Source organism: Felis catus, chromosome X (assembly GCF_018350175.1).
Source record: "Felis catus isolate Fca126 chromosome X, F.catus_Fca126_mat1.0, whole genome shotgun sequence".
Taxonomy (NCBI): Eukaryota; Metazoa; Chordata; class Mammalia; order Carnivora; family Felidae; genus Felis; species Felis catus.
The window spans coordinates 35,820,929-35,833,341 of NC_058386.1; the positions used below are offsets into that span (position 1 = coordinate 35,820,929).

Genomic DNA, 12,413 nt, shown 5'->3' on the forward strand with positions numbered 1-12,413 from the left:
CCCTCTGCCCCTCCCTTGCTTGCGCATGCGTGCACTCTCTCAAAAATAAACATTTAAATAAACAAATAAATACGAGCAGTGAGTTAAGAATCACCAATATGAAAGAGATCAGAAGAACAAAAAAGCAAGGTGGATGAAATGGAAAGTATGTAGGAAGAAAAGAGGTACAAGAAGATAAGATAGCCATTTACAACAAGGTATCATAAAATGAACATTTAATGACTATTTAGAAACAATAGAGAACTCCTGGGAATTTTTTAAAAGATCACAAAAAAAATTATCAAAAATAGAAAGCTTGAAAGAAAACATGAGGAAATCTTCCAAAAATAAAGAAACAAAAACAGGGAAGATAAGAAAACTAGAGGAAAAGTCCAGGATACCAATCCGAATAGTAGGGGTTCCAGAAAGAGCTAACAGAGAAAACAAAGAAGAATTGAGAAATGATACAAGGCAACTCCCAGAGCAAAAGGATGTGGGTTTCCAGAGTGAAAGAGCCCACTTAATTACATAAGGTTCAAGAACTGGAATGAGATTAAATACTTCAGTGGTCACAACGGAAGTTAGAAGACAATGGAGCAATGTCTTCAAAATTCTCACAGAAAATGATTATAATCTCAAATTCTACACTTAGCCATTCTCTCAATCAGATGAGGGTAAACTAAAGATGTTTTTAGGCACACAAGGTCTCAAATTAACCTCCCACGTACCTTCTCCCAGGAAACTATGTAGGAGGTTTTCTACGAAAACAATGGAGTAAACCAAGAAAAAGACCTGCGGTGCAAAGCCACAAGGCATGCAACACAAGAGAGAAGTAAAGGACTCTCTCTCCCTCTTCACTATCCCTCTACAGATTCCTGAATCAAAACTGTGCAACAGGACTGGAGCACTACCATTCCAGATTGGAGGTCAGAGGATTATAGACGAGATTTCTTCAAGATGAAACCAGTGAGGTAGCTGATATATGAATGTGCAGAGGGGAAAGTTACATACACGGGAGAGACTCTAAGGTTGAGTTAGTGACAAGTACAGAGAAAGTTAAGAAAAAAAAAAAGCAAATTAATAATTCCCAGGAAAATAAAATGTTGAACAAGAAAGGAAAAGTAATCATAGTAAGCTTGGTGGACAGTGTTTACATATTTATAATAATGACAACACTGAAAAATTATCTAATCAAAATTGCTGCCTAGCCATATTGCAAGGATAGGAGGCAAGGATAGAAGGTATACTGGGAGCAGCCTGGAAGGAAGAAGGAGCATATACAAATTAAAAAAGAATTAAATCCTCATCTTCCATTGTGAGAATCAGATAACGCCCTCAAACCAAGAAGTCCACGAACAGCAATGTAAGCATTTCATTTAGGGACAGGGATGTAAATACCAAGAGAATCCTCATATAAGAGCTGAAAACAGAATAGGAAAATGGCAAGAGTGGGTTGCATGGGACTAATTTTCAAAACAAGCCATTTGGAACCATCTGACTCTAAACTAGAAGCACATACAATTGAGCTATTATACCAGAATCTGCAGATATTGTGGCCCAGGATCCTACATTAAAAACAAACAAACAAACAAAAAACCCTCATGGTTGAACTGATGAATCAAACCTTCTCAATAATCAAGGATAAAGACATTGCTGAAGTTCCTTGAAGTTCCAACTAGCAAACGGGACTTTCTGCCCTACCCTCCACCTTACTCATTACAAGGAAAGGAGAATTTATCATCTCATACACATAGGCACATGAGAACTTCCTGCTCCTTCAGAATGAAGTTGCAGAGATGACGAACTAACACAGCTGCTTATTAACTTTAAGCAGGAATTTGTTGCTTTTCCCCATTATTTCCCCCCTCAAAGCAACTGTTTTAGCGATGTCTATGTTTACTCATGCTATAATACCGAAGTCGGTTACCTTTAGTCCGGGTGCAGGATAAAAACCTTCAACTAACTTGCTATTGTCAAAAAGACTATAGGCACCATCCCGTATTGCCACCACGCCTCGGCTCCGGCAGTAAATATCAATGCAATACATGTTCCTGAAGGCCAGTCTGATGTGGGTGGACGACTGTGGCAGGATGGAGAAGCACTGGTAAGCAGTATTGGTTCTCTGGGTCAAGCCCAACATCGGCACAGTGGGGAGTTTGTTGATGGCATTTAACGGAGCCTGAGTATCAAAGAGTACCTAAAAGAGACACAATGAGAGCAACCAGTTTCCATACAAATGCTAAAGCCTCAGAATCTCTTATGGTCATAAGTGAGACAATGTCTTTCTGGCACGTTCCATACAACGTTCCCTTGAAGAGAATGCAAATTATATCACTGCATCTACTTTGAATCAAAAGAAAATTCCCCAAGAAGAATGAAATATATAAAAGACAAAAATACACATCCTTGTCACTGAAGACAAGACCACACGATTTTTTGAGGGGTCTTACATGAGACCCTGACACTGACTCTTATTTTCACACAGAAAGTAAACTTAATTACCTGTAATAACTGAACCACATTCGGTGTTTTGTTGAACATTTCTTGAAGCTGATGGAGAATGGTATTGTGACAGTTACTGCAACCTGAGTTTGGACCAACAGTTCCCAAAGAGATGTGAAATTTCTGATGTATGGAATTCCACTGGATACTAATCTAAATCAAAGAGATTACAGGTTTCAGAAACTGAGAAAGCAACAGATTCCAGCAGAAGAAAAAACAATGTTTCAACAGTAAGGCAAAATGCCAAAGATCTACATGAGGTCTTTTTGGAAAGCCAGCCAGAAGGCTGGACTCTGTGAACTCCAGATGTACTGGTACTATGGGCCAGTACATTTGCAGACTATGTATTAGCCCACTTCCACTAAATAGAAAGAGAAGGTGCTAAAGAAGACAATTTGGATTAAATTTTACTTAAAAACCATCATGGGGTGTTTCTTATCTAGGACTGAAGAAAAGTCACCCTCTGGGTGAGCACTGTCGTAAAGGGAAAGGAAGCCACCTCCAACACAGATGCCTTCAGTTAATAGATTTTAAAACACTCAAGGAATTTCTGATATTACTTGATGTAGAAGAGTCCTGAAAGAAGCCAGCTGGCTGAATTTTTATGCGAAATTTCTAGGACTTTACATATGGGGTGGGAAGAAAATAAGGAAATAAGAGATTACAGGGAATACCTTCAAGACTGAGACAGGACCAAATAATGTTGATAGTCATGTGACCAAAAGCAGAGACATACTGTATTGTTCAAAACCATTCATAATCTTTCATTAAAGTGATCCTGCTGCTAACCAGATTTGAAATCCGTGAAGAAAACAAATACAAACCCCAAAAGTACATTACCTTGTCCAGAACTCATCAAGATTATATACCCCATCAAAGAGGGCATAATTTTTGCTTTTGATTTTAAAGAGTTAAACATTATAATATATTAAATATCACCAAAGTACTTAAAGTTTATCATTTTTATCCCCAATATTTATTTGAGTCCTCAATTATTTCAAGGTAGTTTTCACAGTTTTGGAATTCTTGCTTTTTAGAAGATTTAGGAGATGGGGCGCCTGGGTGGCTCAGTCGGTTAAGCATCTGACTTCGGCTCAAGTCATGATCTCACGGTTTGTGGGTTCTAGCCCCGCGTCAGGCTCTGTGCTGACAGCTCAGAGCCTGGAGCCGGCTTCGGATTCTATGTGTCTCTCTCTCTCTCTCTCTCTCTCTCTCTCTCTCTCTCTCTCTCTCTCTCTCTCTCTCTGTGTCTCTGTCTCTCTGCCCCTCCCCTGCTCTCTCAAAAATGAATAAACATGAAAAAAAAATTTTAGAAGATTTAGGAGAGGAACTTCAGTTTTAATAAATTCACAGACTTACTGAGCTTCCCTTTGTGGTTCCATAACACAAGATAAGTTTTCGATAATTATAAACACGAACTTCCGAGAAAATATTTAGATGCGCAGGTATGTCTAGAGAGAGAAGAAGCAAAAGGGAGATTAAGATAACTCGCAAAACTTTAAAACACACATGGTGGCAGTATCATATGCCCAGGCAGGCTGAGAGCTCTAAATATGTGATTTTGTTACAGAAGAATTGAAAATAAAACAAGGAAAGCAACGGCATGGATGGTGGGCTTCCATTTCCATTTGGAAACAAGGGGGGCAGGGCAGGGCAGAGAGATACTGAGGCAGTGGACAGCACAATGGTCAGGAAGCTCCACTTGCAGCTCTACCCTTCACTAGCTATGCGACCTTCAGCAAGCTTCTCAGTCTCTGTGACTTGTTTCCTTCATTCGTGAAATGAGGAGTAATAAATGACCTACCTCACAGGGTGACTGCAAGGATTAAATGGGTCAACACAAGCAAACTGTTTATCACATCATATGGCATGTAGTAAACTCTCACTAAATACTACCTATTACTATAATGCAGTATAGCTAGGAGTAACGATTTCTGGATACCTAAGAAACTGAGTCGAGAACTCAGAAACGGGGGGAAGGAAATAAAAGCATGAGGTAAAAGGGAAACTTATTTTTTCATTAGATATTCTCCTGAAAAAAAAGATTTTTTTTTTTATGATGTGCATCTTTTACTTCTTCACTTAAAAAAAGGAAGGGGGGGCTTCCCCCCCAACAAAAGGAAGATTATCGCACGTACCTGGTAGAGAACGTGCAAATTCCAACACACACTCATATAATCGTGCAATGCTATTCCAGTCATTAAGGAACATTTCAACAACTTTTCTGCCACCAACTGGTTCGGACAGCAGGTTTTCATATGTCAGATAAACATGCCGGGATGGCCCTACAGGATTAAAAAAAAGAAAAGAAAAGAAAAGAAAAGAAAAGAAAAGAAAAGAAAAGAAAAGAAAAGAAAAGAAAAGAGGATTAATAGCTATCAATATGAAAAAAAAAAAAGAAATATGCAAAGACAAAATGTGTGAAGCATCTCACCTTGCTCCCTGGTAGAAGTGCCATTAAGTGGGCAATTTGCAAACACTAGCTCTGCCACCCACGTGCGGTTATTTCTACCTTGCAATCGGAAAGTGCAATCAAGGAGAGAGCGGTCCAGAGCCTTTTGGGTTTCCTCATTCACACCCTTACAGGGAGGAATTCTGGCGGCGAAAGATAGCACATGAAGTGTACTTGGCATCACAGAAAGACAAAAGCACAATCTACACAACAGGCAGTTCAAACTCCACTACTAGGCACCTTCTGCAAAAGAAGGAAGTGATCCATAGCAATTCACGGCAATACACAGCATTTAACCCGTCTCCATTCACGCCAACATGGATTAGGACCTCTTGGCTGAACAAAGTGTGTGTGTCTGAGTGTTTTAACAGTGTTTGTCTTCATCCTTAATCTCGTTATTAGAAACACCACGATTCTTCAGAGTGAAAATCAAGGATGTTGGCTTTCTATGAAATCTACCTAGAACATCCTCAAGGAAAACCTAAGGAGAACAAAACACTCGTAAAACCCCTCTTCGAGGGCAGAATGATACAGTGGAAACAATGTGGGCTTTGGAGTCATAGACCTGCATTCTACTTCTGACTCAGCCACATTTAACCTCTCTGAATTTGTTTCCCTGACTACAAAATGGAGATAAATAATTACCTTGTGGGTCACTGATCTTAAAACATGACACAACATATGTAAAGTGCTCATGGCAGCTGATACGGTCGGTATTCGTATTTGTTAGTTCCCCTTTGCAGTAAAACCAAGTCTCGCTCGCTGACTGCCAAGACGAAACGCCAGGTTCATTATCTGCCCCCTCCTCTCCTCTCCCGTACAGGGAACACTCATGGGATGGAGCTTTGCATGTCTCAACTCATCTAACATATTGTTACTTACATATAGCTCATAGAGAAGAGGAATGTATCAGTTTTGGTGTCGTAAAATACCTACCTACTAAAATACCTACCTACCCTTTTCTTCTTGCTACTTTGTGGACATTTTCACTGGTTTTTCAGTCACAGATGAAACAATGAGATAACAGATTTTTTAATTACTCATAGGGAAGGTAGATTAATTCTCAGACTTGGTATAAAGATTATCTATATCTAAGTCAAAAAAAACAATTGGAAATACGGAATCTTGATTCAGGCCTCTTATTCAGAAACACCTAGAACAGGGTTCTCAACCTCGGCAATACTGACATTTTAGGCTGGATAATTTTTTGTTGTGTAGCCTTGGCCTCTGCCTACCAGATGCCAAGAGTAACTCCCACCCCCTCTTCTCAGTTAATAATAACAAAAAATACCTCCAAACATTGCCAAATGTCCACTGGAGGGCAAAATCACCCTTGCGTTGAGAACCACTTGCCCAGGATAAACAATTTATGAGAGCAAAAGAGGGACAGAGATTGCATACGATAAAAAACAAAATTTGTAGGAGAGAGAACAGCTACACAGTTTACACAAAAACAGAATTCACATAGTACTAAAATTTTCTCATTGACTTAAAAATTCCACCACAGCTCCTCTTAAGTGTACAGTTTTTTTTAATGTTTTCAAAAGTTATTCTTTCATACTACATACCTTTACCACTCATTACCAGAAAGATTTTGTCCAGTGTTGCTAGGGGTAACTATATATAGTAACTGCATACGTTACACATATGCTTCTCATGAAAACTTCATAGGTATACTGAGGACTTTTGCCTGTCCTTATCCCTGAAAACATAACCCCAACCATAAGAGATAGAAAGCAGCCAATTCAGACAGATTTTTAAATCTTGATTTAAGAAATGTAAATGCAGCACATTATCTTCCTTTCACATAAATAGGTGTTTCACGAAATCCATCTGGTTAGAAAATGAACACACAGAATCCGGCATGTTTTCAAAGAAGAAAAGTAAGACTCCTTTCAATTTATGCTCTGAGGGACAGCATGAGCCTGACAATGCATTCTATGTCACCTTCTTCATCTGTGATACAGATAGAATTGGCTCTACTTCAAGGAACCTGTAACCTTTCACTTGCTTTTAAGGTTACAAATGTAACAGAACAAAAATAAACTACAATTATACCTTTAATCCTCCCCCATGTGAGGAAACCTGACAAATTTATTACAAACTCAAAATACTATTATATTCACCAAAAATTAAGAACCGTGGGAGAGGTTTCCTGGACCATGGGTTAAATTTATCTGAAAATTTCTACCAATCCAAAAAAGTTTTTTTTAACGTAAACAGCTACCCCTGGCTGATTTTTCTCCTAGAATTCTGAGTACGGAAAAAACGTAGGAACTAGGCTCTGGTCTTCCGGGGCAAGGGTGTGTTAGCGCCACGGCGTGCCGCATGTCGGTTCCGTTCTGAGGGGTTTTACAAACGTCAGGGACCACACTATGGTCCTGTGGTGCACAAGCGGGGAGGTCCCTGAAAGTGCTAGTACAAGAAGCGCCATGCTGCCTACAAGGAAAGTGAAGAGGGTTTTATAAAGGCTGCACCTGCATATGCAAAAGGACTGAGTCACTCCATTGATGTAAGCTAAGTCCCACAACTTGCAAAAATGAGCTGTGCCTATGCATTATTTGCATAAGCTGCAAGAGGCAAAGAAACACAACGGACAAGACAAAAAAAACCTTGTGGGTATGGACAGCAGACCAGCACCAACCATTGACTGGTACTGTAATGTTAGTTCAGAAGAAGGGAAGTTGGCTCAAGAGCTCAAAACTAGGCACTGTGAGCATGCTGCTCTGGAGATCTGTGTCATCTGTGCTGTCAGATCAAGGCTCTTTGGAATCTACACGAGGCAACACACCCATGAGCCCTAGCAATCTAAGGTGTTTACCATGATACTTTCACAGATACATCAGGGAAGCCTGCTCAACAGATTTTCAAAAAGTTGTACAAGAACAGAACATATTTTTAACAAAGCGGAGAAAAATGTCCTCAAATTTAAAGCTTTGAAGTATCAACAACTCATATACGCATTTAATATTAATGTATCTAGGACTAAGGCTTAGGACCTTCTAAAGATTAAATGCGTTAAAGCAATTATATACTAATTAGACCTTTGCCAGATTTTAATTTCATAAAACCATGTTTACACATTTATTGCTTACTTTTTCCGTCTTCATGTCATTCTACTACCCCCATAGTAGACAGCAGGCACCAGACAGACTGATATCTTTAATTTATCCATCTCTATTTTCTCCTTTTAAGTTCTGAATAAAATAATAGCCAGGATATTGTAAAGACTTTTAAAAAACTATTATAAGATGAAGCTTAAAACATAGGAAATGCTTCCTTCCTAGGTAGGACTATATTATGGGTTCTCTTGAATTCAAGAAGGAAGGGGGTTGGAATTTCTTTGTAAATATGCTGAGAACAAGGTATTTTAAGACTTGCAACACATGAAAAACATAACTAAGAGAGTAGAACACAAATGTTAACATTATTTATTTATCTCCAGTTACCAAGAAGAGTGAAAAGATTAAAAAAAAAAAAAAAAAACCAATCCCCTATACTTTAGGCAGAAGTAATTCAAGACCAAAAGCATTAAAAGTATCACATTTCTCTACTGATTTTCATTACAAGGCCAGCTCTCTCGAGACCCTGAGAACTTTTTGTAGAAAGGGTGTTTACACAGCCAGGAAGGGAAAGCTATTCTTTCAGCTCCAACTCAAGTGAGCACCGTGACGCAAGGGTGGAGAATGTGCTATTTGCTAGCCCTTCCCATCTTCCACAGAAACCAACTCATTCCCAAGTAAATAAAAATTAAAGACCCACTGGCTCAAATCATAGAGCTGCCATATTTTGTCAGACAGAAAAATTCGAGAAGTAAAAACTGCTTCTGTGATTTGTATTATTAAGCAACACCTAAGAAACAATGCAACACCCCCCCCCCCCCCAACACACATACCCCCTGAAAAAAACTCTTTACTGCACCAAAAAGGTTGATCTCTTAAATGGCACGCTAGCTTTGCAAGTCCATCCTGGTCACCTTATGTAGCACATGCACCATCTTAGCTTTCCTTCTAAGCATCCTTTGGCCTGCTGTCCTCGATCCATTTAGAACCAAGCCCTCTGCCCAACTCCCTCGTATACTCTTTCCTGGCAATCTATTTTAATATCCCTGCTCAATTACTATCAGCTTCGTGATGACTCATCTACTTCTCCTGCCCAGGCCTGTCACCTGAGCTTGAGACACAGCCCTGCCCGGCCAAAGGCATGTGTTGGCACCTCAAACCTAGCAAAGCCCCTTCAAACTCACATCTTAGGTATCCCTTATCTCAGGAAACACCACAATCATCCATCACGTGCCTAAGATGAAACGAACAGGCCTCTGTGCCATCTTCTCTTTCTTACCTTCAACATCAATCTCACCACCAACCCTTGAATATTCCATTCCCCGAGTCCTTGTGGAACCTTACAAGGTCTAAGCTACTAACAACTCTGGCATGAACCACTTCAGCGACTGGTTTCACTACTTAGTCTTATTCCCCTGCAATTTATTCTCTATATGGCTTTCAGGATAAGCTTTCAAAAACACCTATCTAATGATGTCAGCTGCTGCTTAAAATCGCCATTAGGATAAAGTCTACATCCCTTAAGGACACTTCCAAAGTCCTTCAGGATCTGATCCCTTTCCCCCTTCTGGCTCCAGCTTCATCTCTCTCAACTCCTGACACTCTGACCTCCTTTCAGTTCCGGGACATAGAGCTTTCTTTCTCTTGCCTCCAAGACTCCACACCAGCAATTATCCCTTCTAGTTAGGACTGCCCACTCCCCCCTCAGCTCCCTCTCCTCTACCTAATTCTCACCTCACTTTCAGTTCCAGTATGACAGGTACTCCCTCAGGGCTACCCTTTCTGGCTTCCAAACCAGCTCAGATCCTCCCACCCACGGCATCCTGAAGGGCCCTATCAGAATTCAAACCTGATACACCGTTGCACTCAGGAAACATCCATTAAACGAATGAACAGAAATGCAGAGGAAAGACATCCTCAAATACCAAGTGGTGCTGGACCTCCACTCGGCAGGTGAAAAGAGAATCCTCCCCCAGACCTCAGTAATTCCGTGCAGAAATCAGTGATGTGCACAAGTTGGGAACTCTGCCTTATGCAGTCTCACAGTAGGAGAGGAGCGGCTCTAGCAGATGTGACTTCTAATGCGTGGCCCTGAGTGAGACACAGGACGGAGACTTACTTTAGTAAGCGTATTGCGTGGCTGAAGCCATCACCTTCCATCTGCACTCCCTGATGGGGAATCTCCAGATTGGACAACTGGTAAGACAGAAGTAGTTAGATCAGATCAGCAATTTTACAGAGGAAACTTCCTTTTCTAAGTACTACTGTCCACTCTCATGGCACCTCTTCTAGAACTACTCTGTTCCAAAGTTACAACGTATTAGGCATGCACACTGTCCTCCATCATTTGATTTCCTGGGCAACTATGTCAAGTCCAGTGAAACTCAAAGGTGACCCAGAGCTTCTAGTTAAAAAAAAAAAAAAAACACCTCCAGGTGGCAAATCTTCAGAATTCTGGAGATTGATCTACTTTGGCAGCGAGCCAAAAGTAATCCAGAATCAATCCTGATGGTTCCAAATGAGGCAACTGCAAAATAAGACTGGTTTTCTTGTGTAATTCAATTATGTTTGGTCAAAACATAGTGTTCAAAACACTAGGTCTAAGGCCTAGTCACATCTCACTTTTAATCACAAACAATAGTTTGTAGTTTGTAACTTACCTGGAATACATTTTTAACAATTAAACCATTTCCTGGGTGAAACCCAAGAAAAAAAAGATTTCCAATTTATGCAGTTATCCAATGATATATCTTTTTTTTTTTTTTTTAAATTTTTTTTTCAACGTTTTTATTTATTTTTGGGACAGAGAGAGACAGAGCATGAACGGGGGAGGGGCAGAGAGAGAGGGAGACACAGAATCGGAAACAGGCTCCAGGCTCCGAGCCATCAGCCCGGAGCCTGACGCGGGGCTCGAACTCACAGACCGAGATCGTGACCTGGCTGAAGTCGGACGCTTAACCGACTGCGCCACCCAGGCGCCCCCCAATGATATATCTTTCTCAACTGGAAGATTTGGAAAGTGAGTTGAAAAGACCAATGCAGGGACAGTGCCTGAGGCCCCGTGAGTGGAACTGCAGGTTATGTAGGTATGCCAAAAAGTCATCTGATCTACCAAAGAGAAGACTGCCTTTGGCTCATATTCCTGGGTCTTCTATGGCAGGCTATTTATTTATACCCACCTTGTTCCAGAAAGGATTTAAAACAGCTCTAAGTATTTGACTGAGCCCTGCTTTGGGCCTGGAAAGGGCACATGTTTAAGAAAAATAGCTGCTGACCAAATAGGCCACAGGAGTTCAGGTTCAAACGGAAGCAACGTGTGGGAAGACTCAAAAACATGGTCTCTATCCTATGGATCAGTGATATAAACATCCCTTGTAACATGAGATTTATTCACATCTCAGTAGAAATTAAGCAGAAAATGTGCTTGTCTTTTGTCTTCAACATGGCTTTTTTATTGAGAAAAGAAAAAGTAGACTGTTTAAGAGTTTGACTGAGTTTGACAAAGTACTACAGAATGTTCTTACATGTCCTATATGTGCAACAGGTATAGGCACACAGAGAAGGGGGACAGAGAGGACATATGTCTATAGGTGGTAGTCTTTGTGGGTATTACAAAGGCACAATTTCTTGCAATTATGAGCCTGTAGGTGGGGAGGGAGGAGAGCAAGCAGGGAGACAGACATCACATTGCCCCTGGGTACCACGTAGCCTCCCTTCCCATGATAAAGGTAGTACGTGGATGACATTCGTGTAATCAATCCACAGGGCACAGCACAATAAAGAAGTCCAAGAACACAGTCAAGTAGATGGGAAGCATGGACCCTGTCTGTACAGTTTAGGAGCTATGGCTAGTACCCAGACAAGACATTTATCAAGCTCACAGTTCTAGGAGCTAGGACATCAAGGACGTGAGCATCTATTTTAGGTAACTGTTTCTGGGCCTCGATTTCTCTGGGCTATTCCTGCTCTTTATAGTTTTACACCTTACCCTCTGCCTTCAGATCCTAAAGCTCAATAAAGCAGGGGTCAGCATACAACAGCTCATGGGTCAAATCTAGTCCACTGCCTGTTTTTGTAAATAAAGTTTTACTGAAACATAGCCACACTCATCTGTTTAAACATCAACTATGGCTGAGTCACACTACAACAGCAGATCTGAGTGGCTATAAGAGACCATGGACCCCCCAACACCTAAAATACTTACTATCTGGCCCTTTATACAAAAAGTTTGGTGAATTTGCAACAACGTGGACAGAACTAGAGTGTATTATGCTGAGCGAAATTAGAGAAAGATAAATATCATTTCACTCACATGTGGAATTTAAGAAACACAACAGATGAACATAGGGGAAGAGAAGGAAAAATAAGATAAAAAGAGAGAGGGAGGCAAACCATAAGAGATTCTTAAATATAGAGAA

At 40.5% G+C, this 12,413-nt stretch overlaps 1 protein-coding gene and 1 long non-coding RNA gene across 4 annotated transcripts in view; one reads left to right on the forward strand and one right to left on the reverse strand.

The window, feature by feature from the left end:
* LOC111558753 overlaps positions 1 to 12,413 on the forward strand; it is a 58,979-nt gene that overhangs the window by 23,399 nt on the left and 23,167 nt on the right. The gene's annotated exons all lie outside the window — the stretch shown is intronic.
* Positions 1 to 12,413, reverse strand: part of MED14 (mediator complex subunit 14) — a 65,919-nt gene that overhangs the window by 17,912 nt on the left and 35,594 nt on the right. For all 3 annotated transcript variants that reach the window (XM_023249311.2, XM_023249312.2, XM_023249310.2), the window contains exons 16-21: positions 10,115 to 10,191; positions 4,916 to 5,076; positions 4,620 to 4,766; positions 3,841 to 3,932; positions 2,482 to 2,634; positions 1,907 to 2,176 (exon numbers count right to left, since the gene is read on the reverse strand). In XM_023249311.2, coding sequence (XP_023105079.1) covers positions 1,907 to 2,176; positions 2,482 to 2,634; positions 3,841 to 3,932; positions 4,620 to 4,766; positions 4,916 to 5,076; positions 10,115 to 10,191 — 900 coding nt within the window. The remainder of the gene's footprint in view (positions 1 to 1,906; positions 2,177 to 2,481; positions 2,635 to 3,840; positions 3,933 to 4,619; positions 4,767 to 4,915; positions 5,077 to 10,114; positions 10,192 to 12,413) is intronic.